This window comes from Grammomys surdaster, unplaced genomic scaffold (assembly GCF_004785775.1).
Source record: "Grammomys surdaster isolate TR1022 unplaced genomic scaffold, NIH_TR_1.0 270, whole genome shotgun sequence".
NCBI classification, from domain to species: Eukaryota; Metazoa; Chordata; class Mammalia; order Rodentia; family Muridae; genus Grammomys; species Grammomys surdaster.
Window position 1 is genome coordinate 1,623,569 of NW_021604711.1, and position 27,872 is coordinate 1,651,440.

At 51.1% G+C, this 27,872-nt stretch overlaps 1 protein-coding gene across 1 annotated transcript; it reads right to left on the reverse strand.

The window, feature by feature from the left end:
• Positions 1 to 6,126: 6,126 nt before the first annotated feature.
• On the reverse strand, positions 6,127 to 27,264 carry Map2k3 (mitogen-activated protein kinase kinase 3). Its single transcript, XM_028776563.1, has 12 exons — positions 27,053 to 27,264; positions 17,067 to 17,133; positions 16,647 to 16,695; positions 15,564 to 15,677; positions 15,222 to 15,341; positions 14,007 to 14,123; positions 13,187 to 13,238; positions 12,220 to 12,347; positions 11,803 to 11,880; positions 8,854 to 8,993; positions 7,779 to 7,824; positions 6,127 to 7,223 (listed from the first exon to the last, which is right to left on the reverse strand). Exons 1-12 carry the CDS (start codon positions 27,099 to 27,101, stop codon positions 7,140 to 7,142), a joined length of 1,044 nt encoding a protein of 347 aa, XP_028632396.1. The 5' UTR covers positions 27,102 to 27,264; the 3' UTR covers positions 6,127 to 7,139.
• Positions 27,265 to 27,872: the final 608 nt, after the last annotated feature.

Here is a 27,872-nt window from a genome sequence, read left to right on the forward strand (position 1 = left end):
GACCGGGTTCTCCAAAACAAAGGACCTTCACTGAGGTCCTTATCCCAGTGGGAATCAATGAAGGAGTCGGGACAGTTGGAGTGAGGAACACCTCTAGCCTGCTGAAGCAGGACCCTAAAGGACTTTGGGACTCATTCAGTTGTAAGCCAAGGGTCCACACCTTCCATTTTATACTCCTCTAAAGCTGATCTGAGATTCAGGGTTTGAGATTAGGTATGGGATCCCAGAAACAAGGTCTCAACAGAGTGCTACACCCAAGGAACCCAGAAGGTGGGCCTCACAGGTGGGTCCTTTGTGATTCCTTGGCCCCCAAAAATAAACATTTCACTGATAATCTCAGCCCATTCCCATTCGTCTTTATTACCAGCCTCCATTGGTGGGAGGCCACCATGAGATCCGTGATTCCGCTGCCAGAAAGCCCATGCTGGCAGTATGTCCCAGCACAGAACCACAGAACTGCAGGGACTTCCCCAAGTCAGCTATCGTGGAGAAGCCGGGTGGGAAGGAAGAGGGTGAAACAGAGATGACAGAATGAAGTAAGCTGTGAGGAGACTCCAGGAGGAAAGACTCCAAACTGTAGGGCTGGCGTGTAGGTCATGGCCCCCAAGGCTGCTCTACCACAGTCCTTAAAGGTACTCTCTCACCTGGACCCCCAATACACTAGGACACTGAGAGGGTTCAGATGCAGTGAATCCTGGAATTGGAGGAAATAGAGTATCTGGACAGGGAAGTGAGAAGCTGGCAAAGGGCACATGACTAGCATAGTCATTCTTGTAATGAACAGGGCAGCACAGAACATGAGATCCTTCTCGTTGCCTGTGGATGCTTCTGAGAAACACCAGTTCCTGGCTGACCTGTTTACCACCCTCACAAGTGGCACTGGTCCAGAGACAGCCTTGGGCAGAGTGGTTTGGAAGGTAAGCAGCCACATCTTCAAGGGACATGGGTTCTAGGGTAGGACAGGCACCTTGGTACCCACCACAGGTGACTGTTCCTGTGAGGGACAGTAGAGCTACCAGAAGGGAAAGATGAGTGGGTTTCCCTGGCAAAAAGAGTCAGGTGATGCTGGATAAGCTGGCTGACCAATATCCAAACCCTGCTTAGGGAAGGAGCTCTGTGTGTGATCCTTGGTAGGCAATGTACTGTTTCCCACTTGTATAAATGCCAGCCCCAAGAGGTGGGTTGTTGGGTGGTTGTTGTTTGTCACAGTTTGTTAAGTAGTTGTGCTCAAAAAAGAAACAAAAAGGGAAAAAAAATTAAATATCCTGACGGCAAAGATCAAACTTGTCCCAAGGAACTCAAATGCCCCTAATCAGCAGAAAGTAGTTTAACGATAACATCACCTCTTTCCAACTCCTGACTTTATTCAAAGATGTCTTTCCTTTCCCCTCTATCCTTTTTTCCTCTTATCTAGTGTTAGGGGGTTGAAAGGGTGGAAGAAAAGGGATGGAGAAGGGTGGGAAGAAAGAATTCTCAAAGTAGAAAAAGATCAGCTCCACACTTACCCAGTCTGGGGCCATCTTCTAGGCAAGCTGCCCAAGGCCCCTCTGCCAGTAAACCTGAGCCCTGGAAAGATGGTAACTCACTAAAATTTCTCTATGATCACTGCAGAGTTTGGGGACCTAATCAAGCTGCTCTCCTTGTTCCCATACTGTTGAAGTTTTACTTGCCCCAGCAGCCTACGCACTGTCCATTCCAGGACAGACACTGAGAGTAAGGCTGGAAGAGCAAGCTTGGCTCCACACAGGAGACTTCCGTTAGCAGTAGCTGTGGACAGCATGGTGAACCGGAGTCTGACATGAACTAGAGGGACAAGCATAGGAATGTAGCACTTAGTTGTCTGCCTTTAATGGGTCTTTTACAGTTTGCAAGGGTGTTCCTAGAAGCTACCACAGTCTACAGGGTCAGCGTTTGGAGAAGTCAGCTTGGATCAGAGGAAGCAAAGTCTCAGACGCTAGGACATCATCAAGGTCAGAATGGGACTCAGAGCTGTCTGTACTGGGGATTGAGAGTAAGGGGCAAAGAATAGAGGTCTGAAAGCAAATTCTGGTCACCTGGTTGAGATAAGGACACAGCACGAAGCAATCTTGTCACGTTTCCTGCTCTAAACCCTTCCTTGGAAATCAAGTATACTCTGTGTATCCCACAGGGACCAGTGCCACCTGTCCTTCAGCTCCAAGTCCTCCTGGTGCCAGTAAGTGTCCTCCCACCTGGGAGCGTTTAAATTCAATTTAAATAATTCAATTAATCAAATGGAATGACTGGATTGTAACTGAGCTTCATTAGTTATAATGGTCACATTAATTAATTGAATGTAAGCAGATGTTTGTCCCGTGGGGAGTGACGACAAGGTAGGTGGAGCAGTCACATCTGAGACGCTAGCTGAGCAAGCTGAGCGCAGGCTCAGGCTCGAAGCCCCACTTGGCGCTCTCGCTCTCTCGCTCTCTCTCTCTCTCTTTCTCTGGGACTACAATGCTGCCTGCTACACAGTAGGTGCTCAGGCAGCAAGGACCATGTGTCAAGCCCTGCAGAGAACACAGGCAATCCCTCCTTCCCCTTGCTGTAGAGACTCCATTTCCAGTAGGTGCCGTGGGCAGTAGAGCACCACAGAAGGAAAGTTTGGGACGTGAATGCACAGAGCAGCTGCTCCATCCCCAACCCAAGATGGCTGCCACTGCCACCTCCCTAAGTCAGGTCCCCCAAAATATTGGTTCTCAAAAGAAACAGAGTTGTCCGTGGCTCCCGCTGTAACACAGAGGGCAACTGTGGCTAACTAATCCTGGCTTGGTAGGTAGCCCAGTTGCAATGGCGCAGAGCTTGGGTCATGTGGATATCTGGTTTCTGGGTTCTGCCTGGTTGTGCTCTCTCCAGTAGCCAGAACCCTGGTGAGCCTCTGGAAGCTTCTGGAGAGCCCTATTGCCTGCTGCCCAAGGGATGAAGCTAGAGGGCACTCTAATGAATGCAATGCAGCTAATGCAAATACATACCCCTCCCGTGTGCTACCAGGAGCTAGAGAAGCAATGGCTTCACAGGCCAGAATGTGCACATGGCCCTCATGTTGTGGGCTTCAGGAAGCAGAACAGGGCCAGAAGACAAACCAGGATGCTCTGGAAAGGTTGTCTTCACAGAGTGACCTCCCTGGCAGGGGTCAGTGTAGAGATAAAGCCGATGCTAGAGTCTCCATGGGTATGAGTGGCTGGGGAGAGCCTTAGGCATCCACCCTTACCTTCCTGATGGGAGATGGGCAACTTGGATCCTGCTGCCTAGGTAAAGCCCTGCCCCCAAAACAGGGAAACCCCTTAAGATAGAAGAGAGGGAGCTGTTGGAGGCCATGTAGTTCTCACAGCTGGGGAGGGGGGGTGGCGTGTGCCGGGGGGGTGTCACATAACCAGGTAAGCAAAAGGCTTCTCCTAGCCCAGCCCCCAGCACAGAATTAGATCATCCTGGGTTGCAGGGAGACCCCACAGGACGTCAGCCAGGGTGGGGCTGGCTCCACATAAGGGCTGTCCAGATTTCATAGTTCTGTAGGGACCTTCATCTAGGTCTTTGTCTCCCATTCTGGCTTCCAGACCTCACACATGCACTGAACTAGGCTCAGAGCAATCAGACCCTCCTGGTCCAGTCCCAGAGGCAGAGAAGGGACAAGAATGCTGACAGATAACCACAAAGGAAATGAGACAGATTCTCCAGGGAGGTGGTCTCTGGGCAGACCATCTCAGGGCAAAGTACTGGGGAAGGAGAAGATGGCATAGAAGTAAAAAGCCAGGAGGTGGGGGTGGTAGCAGGGCCAACTACAACGGGCACTGTAGGACTCCTGGAAGGTAATAGCTATTTTTCTGATTACTGCAACAAAATACCTGACAAGACAATTTAAAGGAGGAGGGTTTAACTTTGGGTCAGTTTGAGGGTACAACCCATCATGGCAGGAAAGGCCAGGCTTGAGGCAGCTGACCGCAGTGCATCTACAGTCCAGAGGCAGAGGGAGACGGATGCTGGTTCCTCTTCCTTTCTTTCTCCATTTCATCCAGTCCAGGAAGCTATGCCATAGAACGGTGCCACCTGAATTAGAAAGAGGTCTTCCCACCTCAGCTAGACCAACCTAGAAACTCCATCACAGTCGTGCCCAGAGGTCTGTCTCCTGGGTGAGTCCATTGTAGGGGAGTTTTGAGGCAGGAGCTGCAGCAGTTCTGAGGGAGGCGACAGTGGTGATATTGAACCAAAGCCACCTACTCTGACCTCCAGTAAGGGGTGTCTTGTAAGTGCCACGTGTCCTTCAGAAGCTGTTCTAGGACAGGCCTCTCTATCTGTAGTGTATGTGCTGTTTGAGGGTTCTGGTGGTGTGCCTGGAACAGAAAGCCCTCTGTGTCTATCAGTCCAGAGACATGAACCCCAGGCCTAGAGATACCTGTGGTCCCAGTCAGCTGCCTGACGGAAAACAGAGACAATGGGTCTCTGTGGGGGCCCTCTTAGGTTCCTAGTCTCCTGATCCTGACTCAAGAAGTGTTAATAAGGACAAGAGGGGCCTGCCACTAAGAAAGGAGTATGGTGTGGGACCTTCACTGTAGCCACCGGGCCATGCTTTGAAATGTCAACGTGATCTGCACACTGGATAGTGGACTAAAGGTCCCCAGCTAGTAAGAGGACAGAAGTAACTATTTGCAGTACTATAAAGAGGAATATGCTAACTGTGAGGTGCTAGCCAAATTGCAGCAAACTGTGAATTATTAAGTCCTTTGGAGCCCCACATAGTGGAGAGTTGCCAATTGTTATCTACTTTACCGAGCCTGTTTGGTCAGCCGCTGGGCACTCTGTAAAGCGTGCTGCACTCTAGAAGTGCAATGGTTTGTCAGCTGCAGAGCCAGCTCCCTCAGCCCTGTGTGGAGAACAGCAGCGTACCCTGCAGAACGAACCTATAGAGGCTTACAGGGCTGGACTAGGTCGAGGCTCTACCGCCTCCTGGCGGCCAGGGAAAGGCGATGTGGCCGCGCCCTAGACTAAGGACAGCCGCAAGGAAGAACCTGCGCATGTGCAAGCAGAATTGCCCTCCCACTTTAGCCTGTGGGCGCTCACGCCCGGACTTAGATACTCTCCCCTTATTCATTCAACAAAAGTTAACCAAGTCCCTTTAGGGATAGGCAGTTTCCTCTCACAGGAATACAGTGGCAAGGCACATGTGTCCTGATGGCACTGAGCCTGGTAGGCCATTGTTTTAAGTCATGGCCATCCTGAGACAAAACCCGCCAACACAGACCTCTGGAGTGAGAACCAACGTATGTCTAAAAGACAAGAGGCTCTGTGGAGCTATGAAAGCCAAACCTGGGAAACTATTGCACAGAGGTGAAGGAAGAGTGGTGACGGAGCCCCTTGGGGTTCTGTACTCTCCCAGACACACCAAGGTCCTGCTCTCAAACTGTGTGGGCTGACTCTCCCCATGGTCCACCTATGCCTGAAGTTACACTCTAGTCTTCTGACTTGGGCATGATCACATGAGTCCTTCCTAGCCAGGAGTAACCCTCCAGAGGACTGTGGCTGGGGACCTGTGTTTGTCAAGCTAGGAGAAGCAGCCACTAGAATCTGATGACCTCATAGAGTAGTGTATGGACACAGGTCCTTTAGGATGTTGTCCTGAATCCACCAGTGCCTAAGATGACACACATTCTTGCTTACAGGAGGATGTAACCTATGGAAGACTCCTAGTCCACATTCAAGAAGCACAGGGCCACACTGACCTAGCAAGGGCTTTACAAAGCCACACCCTCACAGCCTTCTCGTAGGCACCACTTCACTACCTGTCCTGTGCCTCAGATGGCTTTGAGTAAGTGTTGGGAGCTCTCCGGGCACATTCTCTCATCTGTAAGCTGAAATAACAATGCAAACAATGTGGAACCTGCCTCCTCGAACCCAGTCATCCATCAATCATCACTTGGATGACAGTGAGTCAGGTTGCCTCTACAGGGGGCTAGCCTGGTTGGCCATGGAATGAAGCACCTCAGCGTAGCACCTGTGTCCTCCTGTGAACTATGGCCAAGAATGAGGCCTCCAGGCCCCGGCCATATTGTCCAGGCATGGTCCCAAAATAAAGATTCCACCGAGGGCTCTACAATTCCCCAAGAAAAAGCAGGCTTGTCACAGTCAGTCTCACACAGGTTTTTTGTTTTGGGTTTTTTTGGGTTTTTTTGGTTTGTTTTTTAATTAAAACAGCAATAGGTTCCTGCCCAGGAAACGGCTGGAATAGGCAGGCCTTTCTTCACAAAAATATATTTTCTTCTTCTTTTTTTTTTAAAAACACCACCAAAGTAAACCTATTAGCATCCATGAGCTGGTCACACCTGGAGAGTTGGTTCAGCTCCCTCGTGGCCTTGAGCAAAGAGCTTGAGCCATCCTGCAGACTCCAGTCTGAGCACTGGGTGCCTGGGAGCCTGCTGGTACCCAGGGTTAAGTGATCAGCTCCAAACCATGCAAGAAAAACCAGCAACACCGACAAAGCAAAAGGCAACAGGGATAATAGTTCAAAAAGAAAGGCAGATACCACCAGAGGTGGCAACCAGAGGCTATCTGAGGGCAGTGTGCCCTCAGAGACCATTGGCCAGTGCTGGGTGAAGGCCTTGGGAAGCTCAACACATCTCTCAGGAAAGTCTTAGGGGATTCATATGGCTCATCCCCACAGTGTCCTCAGCACCTGAGACAGGAAAGAGATGTCCCTGATCCAGGCCAGAGGCCACAGTGTACAAAGTCCATTCATTCAGTTGTGATTTAAAATATATATACAACCTGGATGGCATCCAGGACAGTACCAAGGCTATGGCCTGTCCAAAGAGGCACCGGCTGCCTGCTCTTCAAGAAGCAACAGCATTTGCCGGGGTACACAGGCCCTTCCAAATTCATCCCTTGGGTAGAGGCCTGAGACCCTGGGAGCAGCAACAGCAGAGGCACTGTGGGACACATATAGCCTGGCTGGGAGCCCCTGAGGTCTGATTCTTTGGCACTTGGGACAGCTAGTTGCAGAGACAGACAGGAACAACCCCCTTAATTTCTCGAATGCCCAGGACCAGAATGGCAGTAGCTTATGGCTGTAGGTAAGTGCTGCCCCAGCACAGGTGTATGGATGCTGGCAGACCAGTGGGGTCCCAGGCCAGTTCCTATGAATCCTCTCCCAGGATCTCCTTCACAAAGGCAGCAATGTCCGTCTTCTTAGTTTTGTGCAAGGTGAAGAACGGGTGTTCCTGGTAGGAAAGAGAGGTACAGTTTCTGGGGGTGAAGGGGTACAGGAGAAAGTATAAAAGAGAGACTCCCTCATTTCATACTCCTACCTGGCCAACTCCTGCTAATCCTTCTAGGAACACTGCTCCTAGAAGCCCTCCAAAACCATCAAAGCTTTTGGCTCTGCCTCACCCTCTTGCAGTGCTTCTCCCACCACACAGACATCTCTTTCCTCAATGGTACCAGACCTCTGCCCTACCAGACCCTCTACCCTTCCTTCATCAGCAAAGAGCCCATATCCATCCTTCTAGGCTCAGTTCAAATGGTATCTCCTCTAGGAAGCCTTCCCTGATGCCACAATGGCTCCTGTGCCCCACTGCCATAGCCCTGTGCACCTTTCCACAAGGCCTGGAGTGCACTCATGAGCAAAGGTGAAACTACACAAGCACATGCAGGAGCCAGGCAGAAGCACTAGCCCTTCACCCTGGGATGCAACCCTCTCCCTACAGTCCCAGACCACCCCATCCAGCCACTACACAGCACAGGAGATAGGACAGGCACTTCCCGTACACACTCACCATCAGCTCCAGGTAGCTCATGCGTTCCGCAGGGTTCTTCCTTAGGCTAGGAAAGAGGGCAGTGAAGCCAGGCTCACACGGAGGAAGCGAATCTAGACAGGCTGGGCTTGCCCCCATTAAGCAGCATACTCCTGGGGCTCAGAGAAGGAGCGAACTGTCTGGGGGTCTCGCAAAGTGGCTTTGGGTCCATGGGTACTAACTATAGTCTTGCGGCAACTTTCCCTGCCTCTTGGAATCCAGTTGTCTCTATAGTGATCCAGGCTAGGTCCATGGCACAACCCTGACATGCTCTGCTTAAACCATACACTAGACTATCCTTTATCAGAAGGAAAGACTCCAGTCAGTGGTTCTGGAGCATGAATTTCAATCAAAAAGAGTCAAACTCATCAATGACTTTGTTATTGGCCTCATGGGCCTGAAGTTTTTCTTGTTTTTTCGTTGACGGGCCAAAGCATACAAACATTGGTTTGCTCTCGCTGGTTTCTTCTTAAGAATGTATTTTCTTAATCACTATTGTAATCCAAGAGTTATTTATAAGACTCTACTTTTAATTTTCCATGTGGTTATTTAATCAGGGTCAGAGAGCTTGGTCTGTATAACTGCTATTCTTATTCTTTCATAACTTCAAACATTTTTTTTTTCTTTTGTTTTTTGAGACAGGGTTTCTCTGTGTGGCCCTGGCTGTCCTCTAACTCACAGAGATCCTCCTTCCTCTGCCTCCCAAGTGCTGGGATTATAGATGTGCACCACCACTGCCTGGCTTAAAAACATAACATTTATAAAGCGTCTATGAACATTCTGTAATTCGGTTAAAAAAAACTTCTAGATATCAAAAAAGCAACTTTATTATACATTTTAATCTTCTATAATATATATTATCAGATACACACACACACACTCCCTCCACTCTTTGGGTCTACCTGATTCATCCTTTTCTGCAAAGGCAAAACTAAAAGCTACTACTGGGACCCAGGTTTTACTTCTGCTGGAGCTAGCTTTATCTCCTGCCTTCTAATACCAGGTGGCTCAAGGGTTAACTTGCTGCAGGAGGAGGGGACACAGCCCAGATACTCACCACTGGCTAGTGAAGTCCACAAACTCAGGGGAGAACTGGTCTGCTGGGAGCTGTGGGGATGGCTCCTCCACCACCTGCTTCAGCTGCTGGAACGGTGTCCCCCAAGACTCGTAAGGGAATCGCAGAATGGCCATCTCAATCTGAAGTAGGGACAGCAGAGTCAGCAGGCTCATTTGGTACCCAGAAGCATGAAGTAGAAATCTACCCATCCATCCCCAGCACCTCAGGCCAGGCCAGTGGTGCTGACACTGACTGCCCTCATACCAAGCAGCAGGCCAACTACTGGAGCTCCTCTGACTGGACTGGCAGATCTAGCTCAGACTAAGGCTAGCCCTGAGCTGGGTTTGACCATTACTGTTGTTTTTTTTTTTTTTCAAACACTCTAAAATTGGATGATTTTTATCTAACAACTTGGGTTCCAGATAGCATGTCAATCATGAGGAGTGGCAGCCACATACACCTTCCCATGAGGCAGCAGTCAGCAAAGTACCTCACTAAGTCAAGTCCTAAGCCCCTATTGGCCCCAGCTACTGCCTCTTCAGTACCTCCCCAACAGAGATTTCAGTATTCAGCGCCACCTATCCAGCTGTTGTCTTTACTAGTTAGGCCAACAGGGAGTGGCAGACTCCTGCATGGATACCTCCTGACTGGAACAGTGGAAGGTCTTGGTGACAGGCTGTAACCAACGTAAGGAAGAGAGGAGACACCTCTATAGCAAATGCAACTGGCCCCACAGAGAGCACTAGTAACTAAGCTGAAAAGGGGCTTTCCTGTCAGTCTCCATGCCTTTCCAGCCAACATGGGAACTGCACAGGTAGGAAGACAGTGTGTGTCATATGTGTGCCTGCCCACAGGACAGAACTGCACTCAGCATTTCCAGAATCTACTGCAGGACTTTTCTGCAGACAATAAGAGAAAGCTCAGTAGCACCCATATACCTAACCAAAAAGCACCAGAGCCTGGACCTCAAACATCTTGTCTTTATCAGTTTTTCAAGATAGGGTTTCTCTGTGTAGCTCTAGCTATTCTGGAGCTGTCTTTGTAGACAAGGCTGGCCTTGAACTCAGAGATCCACCTGCCTCTGCCTCTTTAATCTGTGAGATTAAAGGTATATATTACCACTGCCCATTCTGATGATCTTTTTTTAAAAAGAGTTTAAAAAATAATAAACAAAAATTACCTCAACTCAAAGACAGTTTACCCATCACAAGACCACCCCTGGGAGCCAGCCCCCTATAATGGCTGAGTGTTGAGGACAGCAGTGGGGATGGTGACACCACTCAGGTCCTTCTTGGCTCAGAACCTTCCTGAGTGTGACCTGTGTCTGTGCAAGGTAACTCCCTTGTGTTCCGAGACACAGAAAATTTGTGTGTCCAGAGCTCCCAAGGCCAGAGCCCACCAAGAGGGATGCACTGAACCAAGCCCGCCATTGCTCCCTGGGATGGCAGCATCTTAAGTGGAAATGTTAGGCCAAGGACACACATGAGCGGTGGACCCGGAGAGAGAGGTTCTAGACGACAGTCCAAGCCTTGCTCCTGTTTCTGGGGCCTGAAAACCCTACTGTAAAACTCTGGCCCCAGCCTTCAAGATAAAGCCTCTTTAAAAATAACAAAATGTGTTACCTGACAGTCATGAGATCAATCATGGGAACTTGAACAGTCTCAAAACAATGAGACAGGAAGAACAGCATATCTTGGTAACTGTGGCTCTTGATGGTCAGAATGGCCCTTTCTGTTAAACATCTTTGCAACTGAAGATAGACTATTCTCCTTATATCATTTTCTCACGTGTGTAATACAGAAGTCTCCCTGTCTTCAAAGAATTCAACCTCATTGTAACATTGTGCTGGCTAGTTTTGTGTCAAGTCCACATAAAGTCATTTGGGAAAAGGGAACCTCAATTGAAAAAAGGCCCCTACCAGATTGGCCTGTGGGCAAGCCTATGCATTTTTTTTTTTTTGAGTGATTGATGTAGGATACCCCCAGCTCACCATAGACATTCAACTCAACCTTTGGGCTAGTGGTCTTGGGTAATGTAACAAAGCAAGCTGATCAAGCCAGGAAGTAGCATTGCTCATGGCTTCTGCTTCAGTTCCTGCCTTAGGGTTCCTGCCCAGACTTCCCTCAGTAAAGGTGTGTAAGCCAAAATAAACCCTTTCCTCCCCAAGCTCCTTCTGGTTATTGTGTCTTATCACATCAATAGGTGAGTTAGAGCTTTCTGCCAGGCAGTTCTAGAAGGCAAAGGTCCATCCCCACGTCTGGACTTAGATTTTTCTGATCCAACTCAATCCTAATGGTCTGGGCCCTGTTCCTCCCTCCAAACCAAGGGTCCTTTCAGCTTCCACAAGCCAGGATCCACAGCCTCATCCTACTGAACCTGGAGAAACAAAAAAGGAACCGACAGCAATAGGCTCCTGTTTGGTGGGGGTTGGGGGAGGGAGTAGGGGCAACCAGGTGCCTTTTTTTTTTTTTTTTTTTGAGTGCTGGGAAGGATATTGAGACAGGGTCTCAAATTCACTATGAAGCTGAGGATACCCTTGACCACCTAGAATCACATTACAAAAGGATGCTACCATAGGAATCATATCACAGAAGGGTGCCACCATACCCAGCTTAGAGTTTACCTTCTTGATTTGGAAATTACTTGTATGACAACAACTAAACTTAGCATTGGCTGGGATTTCTTGATCTACACCAGTGGCTCTAGGGAAAAGGCTGACATCACAGAGTACAGAGAACATCATGATGATCAGGAAAGGGTTCCTACAACTCACAGATATCCTCCTACTCAAATAGGAATGTTTGATGGAACCCACAGACCCTACCCAGACATACTCCCACCCCACAGAGCAGCAAGTGCTGACCCCGGCTGCAGACGGTACCATGGTGACCCAGACAGACTCCCACCCCACAGAGCAGCAGTGCTGACCCCGCCCCAGGCAGACAGTACCATGGTGATGCCGAGGCTCCAGACGTCAGACTTGACATTGTAGCCCTTCTGGTTCAGCTCAGGGTTGATCCTCTCAGGCTGCAAGAGAGACCAGAAGGCTTGAACACCCAACAAGCCTCCCTCAATGAAATCTTTTCTCTTCTACTACAAAACGGAGTGCCATTAGGTTCTCCTGCCTGCATGACATAGGCCAGCAAGAGCCAGAGCCAACCCCTGCCTTCCCACTAGACCACCAGTCCTAAGGACTCCTGCCTTCCTAACACTAGAGAGCACAAGTTCATCCAAACAGGAATCATGGAGTATAGCTAAATAGTGGCAGGGTCCCTAAGACTGGAGGTTCAGCTGGAACAATCCAGCCCACTCCACAGAGGCAAAATCTTGTCTTGTCTTCCATTTTGCAAGGATGCCTCCACTCACGGCCATGTAAGGCTTGCAGCCAGCATCCATTGTCTTTGCCACAGAGTCCACCAGGTAGCCACTGATGCCAAAGTCGCACATCTTCACGTGCCCCTCCTTGTTGATGAGGACATTGGAAGGCTTCACGTCTACAAATAGAGCACACTTTTCTCAGTCCATGCCAAATGGGATGCTGCCTTCTCCAGGGCCCTGTGGGCCAGCAGCAGACTACCCAGTGCCCCAAGGATTAGACAAGGAAACAGAGGCAGTGAGATCTGCAGCACCAGGCCCCATCACTCGGCTGGATGACAAATCAAAATGTACTTCAGCCTATCCCAACCAAAGAGAAACATCAGAGCTCTGGAGAATCTACCTTGAGGCTATCCAAGCATCTGCTACCAGCTATCGACACAAAGCCAGCAAGCATGCAAATGAGGAGCCCCATTCATCCCCTGCCTCACAGGAGGCAGGAACCTCTAAGCAAAGGGCCATGTGGATGTGTAAAAGATAAAGATGTCCAGAAAAGACAGGAAGTTTCCATGCCAAAGAGCCAACAGCAATGACCTGAGGATAGAATGGGACGGGTGCTGAGCATCAAAGTCCACTTAGCCTCCTGTGTCCTCTAGGTACTGTGCAACCAAGTTAATGGAGGCTGATATTTAATAAGTACAGCCCTGGAGGGGGAAATCCCGACCAGTGGCCACGGGGGCTAAAGAATCCCAGAAGAGCTCATGATGGTTATATGTGGGGTAAGGGAGCTTGTATCAGATTCCTAGAGTGACACGCTACAACCCAGGTGTTTCACAGCACATGAAATATACGAATGAGAAGTGGGCCATGGAGCCCAGAAAAGCAGGGATCCGCTTAGTTCCTCCTATTCAGAGCACAGCAGAGCCAAAGGCACAAATGCAGAAAGTGACCTATGCCCCACCAGGTATATCGCAGTCTGTCCCTCCCTGAGCTTCAGTGGCTGATGGAGGACACTGACCTCTGTGGATCACGGACAGCTTGCTGTGCAGGTGCTCCAGGGCCCGCACGATCTGAATGGGGGGAGAGGCAGGACTGCGATTATGCCAGGTAACAGCAACGATAACCAAGCAGTAGAGCCCCATCTCCTCTAAACACACCCCAGCTCCCATCACCCAGCTCCTGCCCACAGCCCAGACCTGCCTACCATGCTGGCTGTCCTAGGACAAACGCATCAGCTTCCTGCCTTCCTCCTACTCCACAAATCCCAAGCAGTGCCGCCTAAGGGCTATCACCAAGATTTCCCAGGACCCCCCTCAGCAGTGCCTCCTAAGGGCTATCACCAAGACCTCCCAGGACCCCCTCCCCAAGTTTCTCTCACTCCCCCAGGAGCCACCTCTGAAGATTAGGCAAAAAAAAAAAAAGAGCCTGAGGCAAGGGATGGTTTAAACGCTTCCAGATGCAAACAGGATTAAAGGGCATCCTTGATTCCACTGCCCACCCTATAGCAATGCCCCAACCAGAGTTGCTGTCCTCCTCTAGAAACAGTAGGCTCAAAAAGCAAACGTCTCCCCAAAGCAGCCTGGACCTCCAATAGCTGTCATGGGGCATCTGAGTACAAGACAGAAGGAAATACTGAGCTCCTTTCTTCAAAGTGAGTGGGAACATGAGAGCCCCAGTCATGGGAGCAGCCCAGCCTGAGGAGCCCCATCCCTGGGGCCTCTTCAGTAAGGTACTGCGCTCAGACTTGAGAAGTACTGAGCCTTAGAGGGACAGCAGCTCTGCCAAGACTCAGTCACACAGTAGACTCTGTGCATACTGGGTAGAGCAAGGCCACTCACAGACACAGCAATCTCCCCCAGAATGTCTTCCGGAATTTTCATGTTCTTCTCCAGCACCTTCCGGTAGAACTTATCCAGGGAAGTGTCCATGAGCTCCATGCAGATCCACACATCCCCCTGTGAGAACATCCAGTGCTTAGCTGGTCCACCAGTGCTGCCCAGCCCTGGACTGTCTACAGGCTCCCAGTGGCTTCCCTGGCCCTGATCTTAAAGAGTCTAGCCTTGAGCACCAGGTTCAGCCTCCACCTGGGAAGGGACGCAATGAACTCTCTCACCCCTCACCACTGCCATCTGCCTTTCTGGCACCTCACCATGCAGTTTATGCCCCCTAGCCCTAGTGTCCCCCACCTGTGCCTCAGTTCAACAGTATCCCCAGGGAAGCAGGAGCATGGTGTGTTCTGAGACTTTCAAGTCAGGACATAAAGGGACAACAACAAAATGTCTTCACTGGCAAATGACCTCTCTTCTTCCCAGCAAACCTGCATAGCCTTGGGATGGCCTCCAGAAGAGGTGGCTCAGCCCAAGACTTCCTGAGCTCAGACCTGGCTGACACTTGCACAAGGAGCTCAGCCCACCACATGGGATGCATAAAGTGGGGCCTGAGCCACCACTGGGACTTGAGAGGGGCCCAAAGGAAAGCCAGGGCAGAGAAACATCATGGACCACTCAAGAGCTCCAAGATGGCAGGTCACCATGGGAAGTCACTGCTCCATCCTGGTGCTCACTTCATGCTATTTCCAACACTCTATGCTTCCAGCTGGCTCAAACGGCAGCTCTATGTTCCTGGTCCTAGACCTTATACCTTGCTTCACCCTGCTTTCCTCTTCCCTAACATACATCTAGAATCTAGCCCAGATCCTCACTCCTCCAGTGCTTCTCCCCTGGGGGCTTCCCCTGAATAGCCACTACAGGACTAGCAGAAAGCAAATGACCACAAATACAAATCTCAGCTGGCACGGAGCTCCAGGCCCCTGACTACAACCTGAAGAGAACTGCTCATTCACCTGCTTCATCTTCAGACAAGGAATCTGAGGCACAGAGTTGTCCAGCCACAGGAAAGCCTGCCTCTCAAGATCCCAGCTAACTTCATCAGGCAGCAGAGTGCCCCCTATACCTTGAGTACAGCTCCCCTATACCCAAGGTCCTGGGAACTTCACACAATAGGAGTGGAATGGCACCTATGACTGGCAAGAGGTGGGCAGAGACAGAGCCTACCTCTCTGAAGAGGGCACCATAGAAGGTGACAGTGTAGAAGCAGTCGACTGTGCGCATGTTGATGTCTAGGTCCATGAGCAGACGTTTCTGCTCCTGTGAGTTCACGGTGGCCCGGATGCGCTGCAGGGAACCACATGTCGGGGCCACATCTAGGCTGCTTCCCCTTACCCAGTCCACGAGGGACAGGAACCTTGGGGAAATCCATGGCCCAGCCTTGTCTGAGAACTTCTGCCTCAACACTGATGATGACAGTGAGGGACAGAGCCACAGGTAGGGAGTCACCCTAAAGCTCAGACAATGCCTCCTCTAGTGCTACTCCAGGTAGGGTAAAGCCCTGCTTACCTTGACAGCCATGATGGTACCACTCTGAGCATGCCGCACCTTCTCCACCACCCCATAGGCTCCTCGGCCCAGCTCTGAGATGGTCACCAAGTCATCAGCCTCCACTTCGAAGTTCTTAAGAAGCAAAAGGGAGAGGTGATTGGTGATCATCAAGCCAGAGACTGGCTCTTGTCTCTCACCCAGAAAAAAAGCAGAGGACCAGCTAGTCAGATTTGAGCTCGAAGCTGCTATATGCCATGCTGTGTGACCCTGTGGAAAGAACTTAGCCAATCTGACCCTGCCACTGATCTCTATAAAATGAGTACAAAACAAAAACTCGGAGACGCTGGGAGAAGTCTTCCACACACATCTCAGCAAAGGGAGCTATTAGTCAATCATGTACTGAACCTTTGTGGGAGTTCCCTCCCCTGAGTGAGAGACATGGGGTTACACAATCGGACTAACAGAACACCAGGCAGTCACAGGGGTTGGGGAGGGAGGATCTTCCAAGAAGAGGCTCCCAGCATACTCTGCCCTAGTGTACATTCCCAAATCAGGCTTCTCAACAGTAGGTCTTCCAAGACACTCAGGGGTATGTACAATATGGAGTCTAGGGTCTGACCTGAGGTCTGGGGGGCCCAGGAGCCTGCATGCCCCACATGTTGTTGCCAGGTGATACAGAATTCATGTGGGATCCACAGCCAACACTCTGAGCTCCCCACACCCTTATAAGGCAGGTGGAATGTACTTCTTCCAAATAGGAGGTCTAAGGGCAGGTAGCCCAGGGCCACAACCACCAGCAAGATAAGAGATAAGCTCCGGGCGGTGGTGGTGCACGCCTTTAATCCCAGCACTTGGGAAGCAGAGGCAGGCAGATTTCTGAGTTCGAGGCCAGCCTGGTCTACAGAGTGAGTTCCAGGATAGCCAGGGCTATACAGAGAAACCCTGTCTCGAAACAAACAAACAAACAAACAAACAAGCAAAAAAAAAAAAAAGAGATAAGCTCCTCCCCAGAGCCCAGCTCTGTCTACCACCCACAGCCACTGCTCAGTGACCCTATGGGATAAAGTAGGAGGCCTCTCTCGGTGTCTAGTCACCACCTACTCTGTCTCCGATAGTGATGAAGGTCCGGGAGTCCAGGTTCCGGGGGGGTCTGTGGAGAAATCAGATCCATAAGCTTCTCTGAGAGAAGGAACAATAGGGGGTAGGAGGGTGAAATATGCTGGCCATGGGGGCAGCTTACACAGCCCCTCAGTTCATTGATTGTTGAGCAACCGCCAGGTAAAAGTGTGATGGTGCAGCTGCCAGGCAGCCCTGACAGAGACCCCAAGACAAGGACTGGGAAGGCATGGGGCAAACAGCCAATGTGCCTAAGTCCCACTGGAGCCCCCAAGACAGGATGAGAAGAGACTGCTCTCTCGCCTACCTCCGACCCCCATATGCCTGCTTCTTACTCACACCCCTGGCCTCCACCAGGCCGCCTCTCCATGTCTCAACAGAGTGAGAAACTTAAGGCAGACTCACGTGGGATTGGACACAGGTGGCTTGGACACACAGGTTATTCGTAAATCCTTTTTCCTTTTGGATTTTCCTGAAGTGGAGAAAAGACGGGGATCTGGTCAATGTTTAGTCCTAGGCCGTGCAAATCTACTCAGGCCCCTGGTCCTCACTACCTGACCTGACCACCACCACCACCACCCCACACACACACACACAGATTAGGCCGGGCAAATCTACTCAGGCCCCTGGTCCTCATTACCTGACCTGACCATCCCCTCCCCCTCCCCACACACACACATACATGTTGAGAGTCAGTGTGATCAGTGCCCAGAGGAGCCTTAGGGCTTTGAGGTAGGCAAGCATGGTCCCTCTCATGCTGGGGACCAGGTTCAGTTCTTCTCCTCCCACAATAGCAAAGCCAAGCCCCACCCTCCTGGGAGCTGCACTGCAGCTGGGAGGCACCAGACAGCTGTGCCTATAGCACACACACACACACACACACACACACACACACTCATGCTATAAGTCTCCAGGCCTCTTACTGCCAGGAATGGAATGTCGTCTGCCCAGTACCAGTGTTCCCAACCACACAAAAGCTCATGTCTCTTGTTATGGGTTGAGCTGTGTCTTTCAAAACTTAGATGCTGAAAAGTCTTGACCTCCAGTACCCAAGAATGTGACCTTATTTGGAGAATGGGGTTTTCACAGCTACTTAAATCAAAATGATATCATTAGGATTGGCCCTAATCCAGCAACAGGGCTGGTGAGTGTGTCTGCATGTGTGCATGTGCACACACATGTGCATGGGGGAGAGGGGAATGAATCCCAGGTAAGTGCTCTCCCAGTCCCACTGGCGTCCTTATAGTAGAGGGAACAGGTACAGAAAAAGAAGATAAGCGAGCCACGGGAGATGCCACCCTTTAGCCAAAGAGGCTTGAAAGCAAACACAGACAAAGCCAGACTCCCGTGTGGCCTGAGAACTGCCTATCCTGACTCCTGCTGTGGAAGCTGCCCATTCTGTGGTCGTGGGACTTTTTGACAATAACTCTTGCCACACTGTGTCCTTCCACAAGGATCAAGCTTTGTGGGGGAGTGCCTGAGACTGCGTTCTATTCCCTGCTCACTGTATTTCCACACTCAGAGCCTCAGTTTGCCCACTGGTCCAACCAGAGCATAGACACCCACTAGGGCAATGAGGACATGGCCTGGTGCACAACTGGCATGAACTGCCCTAGGATTTCCACCTGCTACTTCTAGGGCCACGTGGCTCAGCACCCACCACTGGCAGCAAGCACTGACTCTTTCAGTCTCAGCTTCTCCAGGAAGCAGGGGCTCTGATCCCCACAGGGGGAGAAAACTTCAGGGAGAAGCAGAATAAGAGAGGTAAACATGACAAGTCTCCTCAGTGTCACACAGAGCAGAAAAGCAGTGACCAAGTACCTGCCCTTTCCACAGACTTCCACTGATCCTGTAAATTGCCGTCAGCTAACTCTGGCCACCTAGCCCTATAGTCGGGAACTGCCCACCATACCTACATCCACCTGCCTTGGAGACCTCAGCTCCTGAAGCCACATCTAAACCAGTTTCTGGCAGATCCATAGCTACACACAATTTAGAGCTTGGAATGTGACTCAGGCAGTAAGGTTTGTGTATTCAGGACAGCCCAGAGTGACTCTCAAAAGTACTGACCAGAAGACCAAGGTACAGCTGGGCCCACTGCAGACCCCTTTGGTGGGGGTTCTCCCTGTGCTGGAAGGACAAGTCCTGAGTCTCATGCACTCGTGGGTCCAAGTCTTTGCCAGGCATCACCTCCGGCTACATGTGCTAGGGTAGAGGTAGACAGCTGCAAACACTCTGCATGTACCCCATCTGGCACGTGTACAAGCTACTTCTCTGCACTTTGGCCTGCACTATCTAGTTTTCATTTCTGATATGAGGCTCTCTGTACGCAAAATATAAAATATTCTAGCCGGGCGGTGGTGGCGCATGCCTTTAATCCCGGCACTTGGGAGGCAGAGGCAGGCGGATTTCTGAGTTCGAGGCCAGCCTGGTCTACAGAGTGAGTTCCAGGACAGCCAGGGCTACACAGAGAAACCCTGTCTAAAAAAAAAAAAATCTGTAATAAAATACACAACTCTGCTTAGCACATCCAGAGTCACAGCCCTGGCAAATCTGTCTAAGTAGGACCTGCTGCCCACCCACATCACCTCCACTTTCTGCTCTCTTGTGTCTCTTGCAGTAGATTGGGAGATATTATAAGATATGCCCTTTGCCAGGCCTCAATTGCCCCATCTGTCAAGGTCATGCCCATACCTGCCTGTTGGACATGGTGGCAAGGTTCTCTTATTGTCCCAGGCTGGGCAGCACACGGCCAACTACCCTAACAAGGCCACCAGCCTATGTTAAGAGTGACCTGAGCTACTAGGGCAGCTATGCCAGCTGTCAGAGGGAATGGGCAAGGCTGCCATGGAGACAGCCCTGAAAGAGGCCTCGAGCCACCAGCCACTGCTGGCACTATCCAATGCCAGTACCAGGGCTGGGCCCAGATGGTCAGGCAGCCTGGGGCTACCCAGGTGTGGCTCAAGGTGGTGACTGTCACCACAACAAACAGAGGCTCTTGGCCACCATGAGCAAACCACAGGCCTGCCAGGATCGCGGGGTCCTTTGTGCAGGCCAGCTCAGTACTAGGCATGAAAATAGCTCACTCCAACCTCACAGCAGTTCCTCAGGCAGAAAGTGGGGACACTGAGGCTGAGAAGGATTCAACCACTAACCTGAGGTTCCAGCCCTGATGATGAAGTACCCAGAGATAGGGTGAAATTCTGGCCCCCTCTCCTGCCCTCACGCCATTGTCCCCTCACACCTCCCTGGATGAGCCACCTTGTTTCCCACCATATTTGCTTTGTACGGACCATGCTCTCTGCCCTTCAACCCCAAAAGGCTGGTACTGACCCTGCACTTGATGCTGAAACTTAGTCCCCTTGTTGTCCCTGAGTCCTCCCAGGCTCACCTGTGGCTTCTCGAAGTTACTTTTCCAGACAGGCCACTATGGAACCAAGTGACTGGGCTCAACCCTCACTCACTCAGCACCTTCTTTGTTCTGCACTCTCAGACACATGATTCCACCTCTCTGGGCAGCAGAGCCTCAGTGTGATGTGAAGAGGAATGGCAGACCTCCCAGGACCCAGCAGTGCCCAACAGAGGATCAGGGAGCATAACTAAGGCCACCACCCATATTACACCTCCTTCTCAGTTGTTCCACGAGGGAAAATTTTTTACTGATCCACTGTACAAGTTGATCAAAGTGGAGAGATGGCATGACAAAGGGCACTGTGAGTATCTGTTGGGGTATGGATGTGACCCTAAACAAACTCTCTTGCTCTAACATCCAACCATCAGCAGGGATAGTCTGAGAGCAGGCCTCGGGAGCAGTCACCATAAGTCAGTAAGTCCCATCCCATGGTTTCTAATGACTAAAATAAAATGACACCCATGCCTTGTTTACGATCCCCGCCCCATCGCCAAAGCTTCATACGGCTCCTGGGCCTGGGCAACTAAATTGGAAGCTAATACTGCCACTTAAGTGTCAGAAGCAAGATGTCCCATCTGCCCACTCAGCTAGCCATCTGCATGCAGCAGTCTTTCAGAGAACATGCTAGGCCATCCACAACTGAGCGGAATAAACTGAGCACCAAGAAGAAGGGCAAGCTTTTCTGGTGAGCAGCTTCCCCAGGGTAGATAAAATGTGCCAGCTTCAAGGGCCTGGAAGGCAGGTAAGCACTTGATGCAGGATAAGGTAACCATGGAATGCCTGAGCCCTCTGAGTATGGCAACATGGCCAAGCACAGATGGAAAGGGGAAGAGGCTGTGGCTACTGAGGGCAGAGCTCCAACCAATTCCAGGACCCAGTACTGGCCTCACAGGTCAAAATAATCAAGAGTCCTTCTCCTCTGGACAGACCTCACTAAGCCTTCATCCTGAGGGCTGTCAAAATGCTCATTTCCCTTCAGCTAAAAATTGTTCCTCTGATAGCCCACCTATTCCCACTCCCATGGCAATTCAGTGCATTATCATGCGCCAAGCCGAAGTACTGACCCTTGGATCCCGGATACCACCATCTACATTTTTACTGTGCCAAAACTCTGTTGCTAATATACAGGGGCCTTTTCAGCCCTGTCCCCAAGGAGCCTGGCCTGTCACTGCACACTTGCTGACTCAAGACAAACTCCTGAACTTGGTGTCATCTGCAGTAATGCAGGTGACTAAAGCCAAGGCTGTCCACATAGCCCCACAGGTGGACAACACACAGGTTGGGGCAGCCAGAAAAACACTCACCCACATAGACTCTGAACTATCCTAAACTAGCACCTCATCAACCAGCATACAGAACTTCCCTTCCACTGAGATCCCAATACAATGAAGCCAAAACCAAGAGAGAAGAGACACAGTGATCCTAGCCATCTGACTCCAGCTTCCTCCTCTTCTCATCCCAGGGATACCCTGTAGTCGACAGTGTGGAACAGCTTGGGCCTCTGTAGGACAGAGGGCTAAACACACTTTGGGCACACCAAAGTTCTATTTTATTTATCTGTATATTTTAAGCCAGCATCACGTAAGACTTTGGGCACACCAAAGTTCTATTTTATTTATCTGTGTATTTTAAGCCAGCATCACGTAAGACCTCATTGGATACTCTACAGCTGAGGATGACATTGAATTTTTCATTTTGAGACAGAGTCTCATGATGGCCCCTTCCTGCTAAGTGCATAAATTAAAGGCATATACCACCACAGCTATTGGACCACAACACTGAACTTCTGGTCTCTTGCCTCCACCAACTGATCGCTAATAAGTGCAACTTTTAAAACTGGAGATATAACTCAACTGGTAGAATGCTTACCTAGTGTGCATGAGACCCTGACTTGAACCCCCAGAGATCCTGAGTTTGATCCTCAACACCACATAAAACGGGGGGGGGGGGGACCATTTGTAATAAATATGGAAAAGGAAAAGGAGGAGGAGGAGGAGGAGGAGGAGGAGGAGAAGGAGAAGAAGAAGAAGAAGGGGAGGAAGAGGAGGGGGGGAGAAGATGAAGAGCAGTGTTGGGGAGATGGGGAGCAAAGGGAGAGAGAGGAAGTTGCGGGGAGGGGAAAGCAGGAGAGGGGATCACAGAGCAGGCTTCCCCATGGGTCCATACATAGAAGGAAGGTCCGGTTAAACTTCTCAGAGTCGGGACTAGCTGTGAGAGCTGCTGCACAGAAGATCCTGAGAAGCCAGAGTAGCCCTGGACTCCAGCTCAGTCAAGGCACTACTACCCTAACCCTGCAGGCAGGAGAAGGAGAGGGAGAGCTAGGAAGCTGCTGACCCTCCCAAGGCCAAGTACCGCTAGGCTTGTTGTCTATGTGCCCCAGTAGGATAGGCCAAGCTGCCATTGTCTCTGCTCTTTACCTGCAATGGGGGAAGAAAAATCTACAGGGGCTGCTGGGCACACAGACCTGAAAGATATGGGCAACATGGAAAAACAACCAAGGGGAGGTGTGGGAGAATTCACACCTGAGTCCTGCTGCCCACTTACTCACTCACTCACTCCCCAGGTTAGCACCAGGTCTGACATGGATGAAATTCTACTACCTGAGAAACTAGCCCAGGAGATTCTACCCTGAGGCCGGCCCTACACCTCCCAAGCGTCCCTCTCCTATGCTTTCAAGGCCACTGGTCAAAAAAGCTGAGTGACAGGGACAGATCTGCAGAAAGGACCAACTACCTCAGTTCTCTGCTTCCCTTCTTGATTTCCTCAGGGAGTTCAGGCAGCAATAGTAGCTCACAGCTTAGAAAGCAGAGGAGAAAGAGAGCTGAGAGTTCGGGGTTCTCAACATGCGGGTCGAGACCTTTTAGGGTCAAACAATTCTTTCACAAGGGTCGCCTAAGACCACTGGAAAACACAGATGTTTATATTACAATTCATAACAGTAGCAAAACTGCAGTTATGAAATAGCAATGGAAATAATTGTGTGGCGGGGGTTACCACAACACAAGGAACTATATTAAAGGGTCACAGCATTAGGAAGATTGTCCTAGAGCCTGGCAAACTCTGGCCTTCTGACCAAAGAAGGCTTGTGCTACAAATTCTATGAGTATATCATCAGAAGCCATTTATTCACCTCCCAATAAGAACCAGCCACAATCCCAACAATTAAATAATGACAGATGCTATTTGTTTGGGAAACACTATCTCCCATCTTTACTACCACCCTGCAGGGGAGAGGCGCTCCCTCCCACTGCCCAGAAGAGGACTGGGAGTCAAAGAGGCTATGCCATTTGCCCAGATGAGGAAGTAAGAGTCAGGATGGGATCCTAGGCCCATTATAACATAGCTGCAATGCCACCGGATAAAGACCATCTGCATCCATACAGGCAAGGCGCAGGACTCATTTTGCTGTGGGGAGGGGGAGACACTTCAGCTTCTTCTCTGAAAGATGCCCCATACTCACTGGACCTAAACCTACACAAAGTATCAAGAATGCACTAGATACAATTTGTTCAATGTTACATTGCAAAATGGGCAGAGCTGACTCCAGGCAGTTCAATCTGGCTTACCCTGCAAAGCCACTGCTCCTGGCTTTCACCAGGCCTGTTCCCTGGGCCAGGGGCAGTCAACAACAGCTGCCATCTACTCTCATGTGGTGAGCAAGAGGAAGCAAGAGTCGTTTACCTAACAGAGGAAGTTCCTGGACAGGACAGGAGGATCTGCCCAGAATCCCAGCTCAACTGAAGGTCCAGAGCAGACCACCTATGGTGTCCTGCCCAGGGCCAGGGGCAGCCTACAGGTGCTGGTATGTAAGCCCCTGCCCGGCATTGCCCCTTTAAGCTATAGGCAGTGACTGGCATGTCTGTGGTGAGTCAGCATCCAGCGCCTGCTGACTCACCCACCGGAAGCCTGGCTGCCTCTCCCCACACAGGCTGACTGGGAACTTTACTGCCTTCAGGCCCTGAGCCACAGGCTGGCTGATAGAGAGTTTCCTGTGCGTCACACCAGGACTGGGGGAAGTCCCCAAGGTGCCACCCTCTAGTCTTTCCAAGTCCCAGGACAGGAGGAAAGCTATAACCATAGCAGACAGGACCAGGACAAGACATTCAGTGCTCCTTAGCCTCCAATGATGACACCTCCAACAGAGTGCCAAAGGGCATCCCTGACAATATGTACAAGGACAAATATGACATGCAAACCCAGACCACCCTGACTACATGTGCCCCTGTACCAGATGCCTTTGGCCTCAGATGGCACCCAGTGCTCCACTACTGAGCAAGGAGACAGGAGAAGTCAACAAAGTTGTGGGACCTACACGCCTCACACATGTGGGGAGAACGTCCTAGGCTTGGACACAAAGAACAGGCTGCCAGTGAGAAGTTCATAGATAACGTTGCAGTCCCCACCAAAGGTCAGGTGCTACCACTCCCCGCTCTGTTCAAAGTCCTTTGCAAACAGGCTAGCAAGATGGCTCAGCAGGTAAGAGTACTTACTATCAAGCCGATGATCGATCTAAGTTCCATGCTCGAAACCCACATGGAAGACAAATCCATATGTCTGAACTGAAAGAACAAATACCCACAAAGTATACTGACCCCATACATGTGCATGCATATATTTGTGTGTGTGTGTGTGTGTGTGTGTGTATAAGTGTAATTTTTAATTTAAGCCTCCTGCAAAGGTGGAAAAGCATTCCTGTCAGGATCCATATTGGTGTGGCCTCACCAAGGTCTCCACTTTGCATCTGTTGCAGGGCCACACTAAGGGAAGCGTCCACTGTAAAGACTGCGTGTACAATAGGTGGTCCTCTGCTTCAGTAGGCCTCATGCTCCAGTGAACATGGGGGTGATGGCCAGGTTACCAGTGTCCCACGGCTCCCCTAAGCACCTCACATGGGAATGGGATGGAAGGAGCCCCAGGGAGATCATCATAGAGTCCTGCTGGAGCTGTGCTCTGCCATCATAGCTGTGCAGCCTCTGTGAATGGCTAGTGTTCCTGAGCCTCTGTTTATGGGCAAATGAGGCGATGAGTAATAAACAAAGCAATGTATAGCACGTGGCAAAAAGAAAAAAAAAATCTCTTAGAGTTTTGGTGAATGGATATTGTCAGTCCTCCACAACAGCTATCTCCAGACCCCTAAAAGGCTACAGGGATCCTGGACCTTGGAAAGAGACTCCACCCAGTTACCTAACTTACAATCTGTCTTATTTACACTGGCCGTCTCAGAAGAGAGGCCCGGAATGTCCAGTGCCAGTCCTCAAGTCACCAAGCACATGAAAGTCCACGATCACCCGAAACACTGCCTTGCCGTGTCACTCACAATCTTTCCCCCTGTGATCTCCAACTGCAACTTTTATTTTGATGAGGCAGCTCTTGCCTGGAAGAGCTGAAATGCCTCCAAAACAAACACCGCTTCCAAACCCTTCCTGAGTGGAGCAGCATCTAATTTCCTGGTTCTCAAGTTCCACGAGGTCTGCACTGCAAGTCCCTCCCCAGCCACCTCCCCCAATAAGTGCCTCCCTAGTTACTCACAGAAGTTGGGCAATGGTCAGGGATCTGGCCTCCCACTTATGTAAGATGCAATTACCCCGCCCACTAGGCTCCTGCACAGCCATGGAAGCCAGCTGCAGGGGACCCAAAAGGCCCCTGCCTGCCCAAGACGAGAACTCCTGAAGTCCAGGATTCCTAGGTCAGAAGGAGAGAAGGCCACCACTGCACTAGCACCCTCTAAAGTGCCCGCCATCCCTGTTGTCCTCTGTACTCTGCAGCTGCAATCCAAAACTGGGCCCAGACCCTACAGGGCTGAGCCTTTCCAGCAGGAAAACTGGAAACAGTCAAAGATGTGCGGGAACTATTTTCCCCTGGGTACCTACTATGTGCTGGGTGCTATGCTGGGTTCTTGATTATCTCAAACATGCCTGCTTCAAACCTATAGTCAATCTCACATCACACTCCTAATAGCCATTTCATTGATAAGGCCTAGACATGGCCAGAGACTGGCCAGGTGAGGCAGTTCAGAATGCAGAGAGTCAACCCATTCACATCTATAGGTCCAGCTTGGAAATCTCTTCTGCAGTCCAACCTACTGAAACTCTGACATGTCAAAAACATCCTTCTCTCTTCCTGGAAAAAAAAAAAAAAAAAGCATTCTGACCTCCAAATCTTGTCCCCCTCACTTCCCATGACAAATACTGCTGCTGCTGCCCACGCAGCACCACTGCCACCTCACAGAAATTTCCAGGAAAGACAGTTACTTGGAGAAGACAAGTCCAAGCCTTGTACAGTCAGCCCCTGGCCTGCGCTAGCCCAAGAACCACACTGCAGGTCTAAGAGCAGCAGACCAAGAAACACTAGGTGCAAGAATCGGTCAGCTCCTAAAACTCAGTGAGAAGATTGCAACTGAATCAACAAGTAGCAGGTAGCATGGGCTGAGCTGCAAAGGGAAGACACCAGGAAGTTCTACAGGTACAGCCTTAGAGAGGAGCGCAGGCGGCCAGTGTGCAGGCCACCAAGGCATGGGGCAAAGGAGGATTTACAAGGATGGAAGGAGTTGGAAGAGAGGAGGAGTTCTGAATTCAAGAGTAGACAGGTTTCTGGCATTAGGAACACAGCCCAGGGGCCCAGAAGAGAGTAAATTCCAGCCTGGACAAAATCCAAGAGCCTGGTGTGAGGGGGTTAATGCAGTCCTAAGACCCTCTAGCAGGGATCACTGAAATCCCGGCTGAGTCCAGGATGAAGCCCGGAAGCTCACGGGGAGGCTCCAGACTTGGAGCGGAGTAAGGAGAACAAGGTCCTGCCTGGTTGAAGTCCCACGGCCTAAGATCCGGATTCCAATGAGGTCCCGTGAGGTCCCGGGCTTGGGCTAGACCCAGTTCTGGGTTGGAGTGCAGATGCCTGTGCCCAGCCCGGAAGGGAGTCCAGGGTCACGGGCGGGCTCAAATTGAATGTGGCTCGGGCCGCGCAGTAGGGCGGGAGAGCCTACCTTTGGTCTGAGGCAAGCTGGCCGGAGGGCTCGCGGCGGGCGACTCCATGCTGCGGACCGTCGCGGCGGAGAGCACTAATCTAGAGGACAGCAGACTACACCGGGGCCGGGCGCGCTCATGGCTGCTGGTGGCTGGCAGCGGCGGCAGGCGATGGGCGACAGGCGACACAGGCACGACGGTTCCAAGCGTCCGAGGCGGGCGGCGCCACTGCCACACTGGGCAGCGCCGGACGCCTGCCGACGGCGCCACGCAGGCCCCGCCCATTGTACTGATTGGCCCGCCTGAAAAGGCCCCAGCCTATCAGACGCCGCTCGAACTGTCACGCACAAACCCCACCCTCCAAGAGCCGGAATCCAACCCAGCTTTCCCCTAGTCCAGCCCGGCTCCGCCCTCTTGCCATCAAGATGACAGCCCTACCCACTCGCAGGATTGTGCTGGCGTGGTTCTGGGTACCCCAGCCTGTGCCCCCCTACGGCACAGCATGTGCGGGTCGTAATCTGGAAAAGTCCAAAATCTCTAGGGTGGCCGGGCCGGGCTGATGCGCTCGGTGCAGTTAAAAGTACGTCCTGAGTGAGGCTGGACTCGTAAATGTTTGAGCCGTACCGAGGGTGAGCTTCCATGTGCTCCCCTGAAGAGAGCGGCGACCACCGGCTTGCCTCCTAGGGCAGCAGGAAAAGAGCGATCCCACGGCGGGCGCGTGCCAGGTGAGTGTTCACCGACCGTGGGAAAGAGTTTACTGCGCCTTGTTGTGTGAGCACGCGTTTAAGTCCAGCCTCTATGAGCACCTGGCACGCCAGCACCTAGGGAGCGGGGGAATTC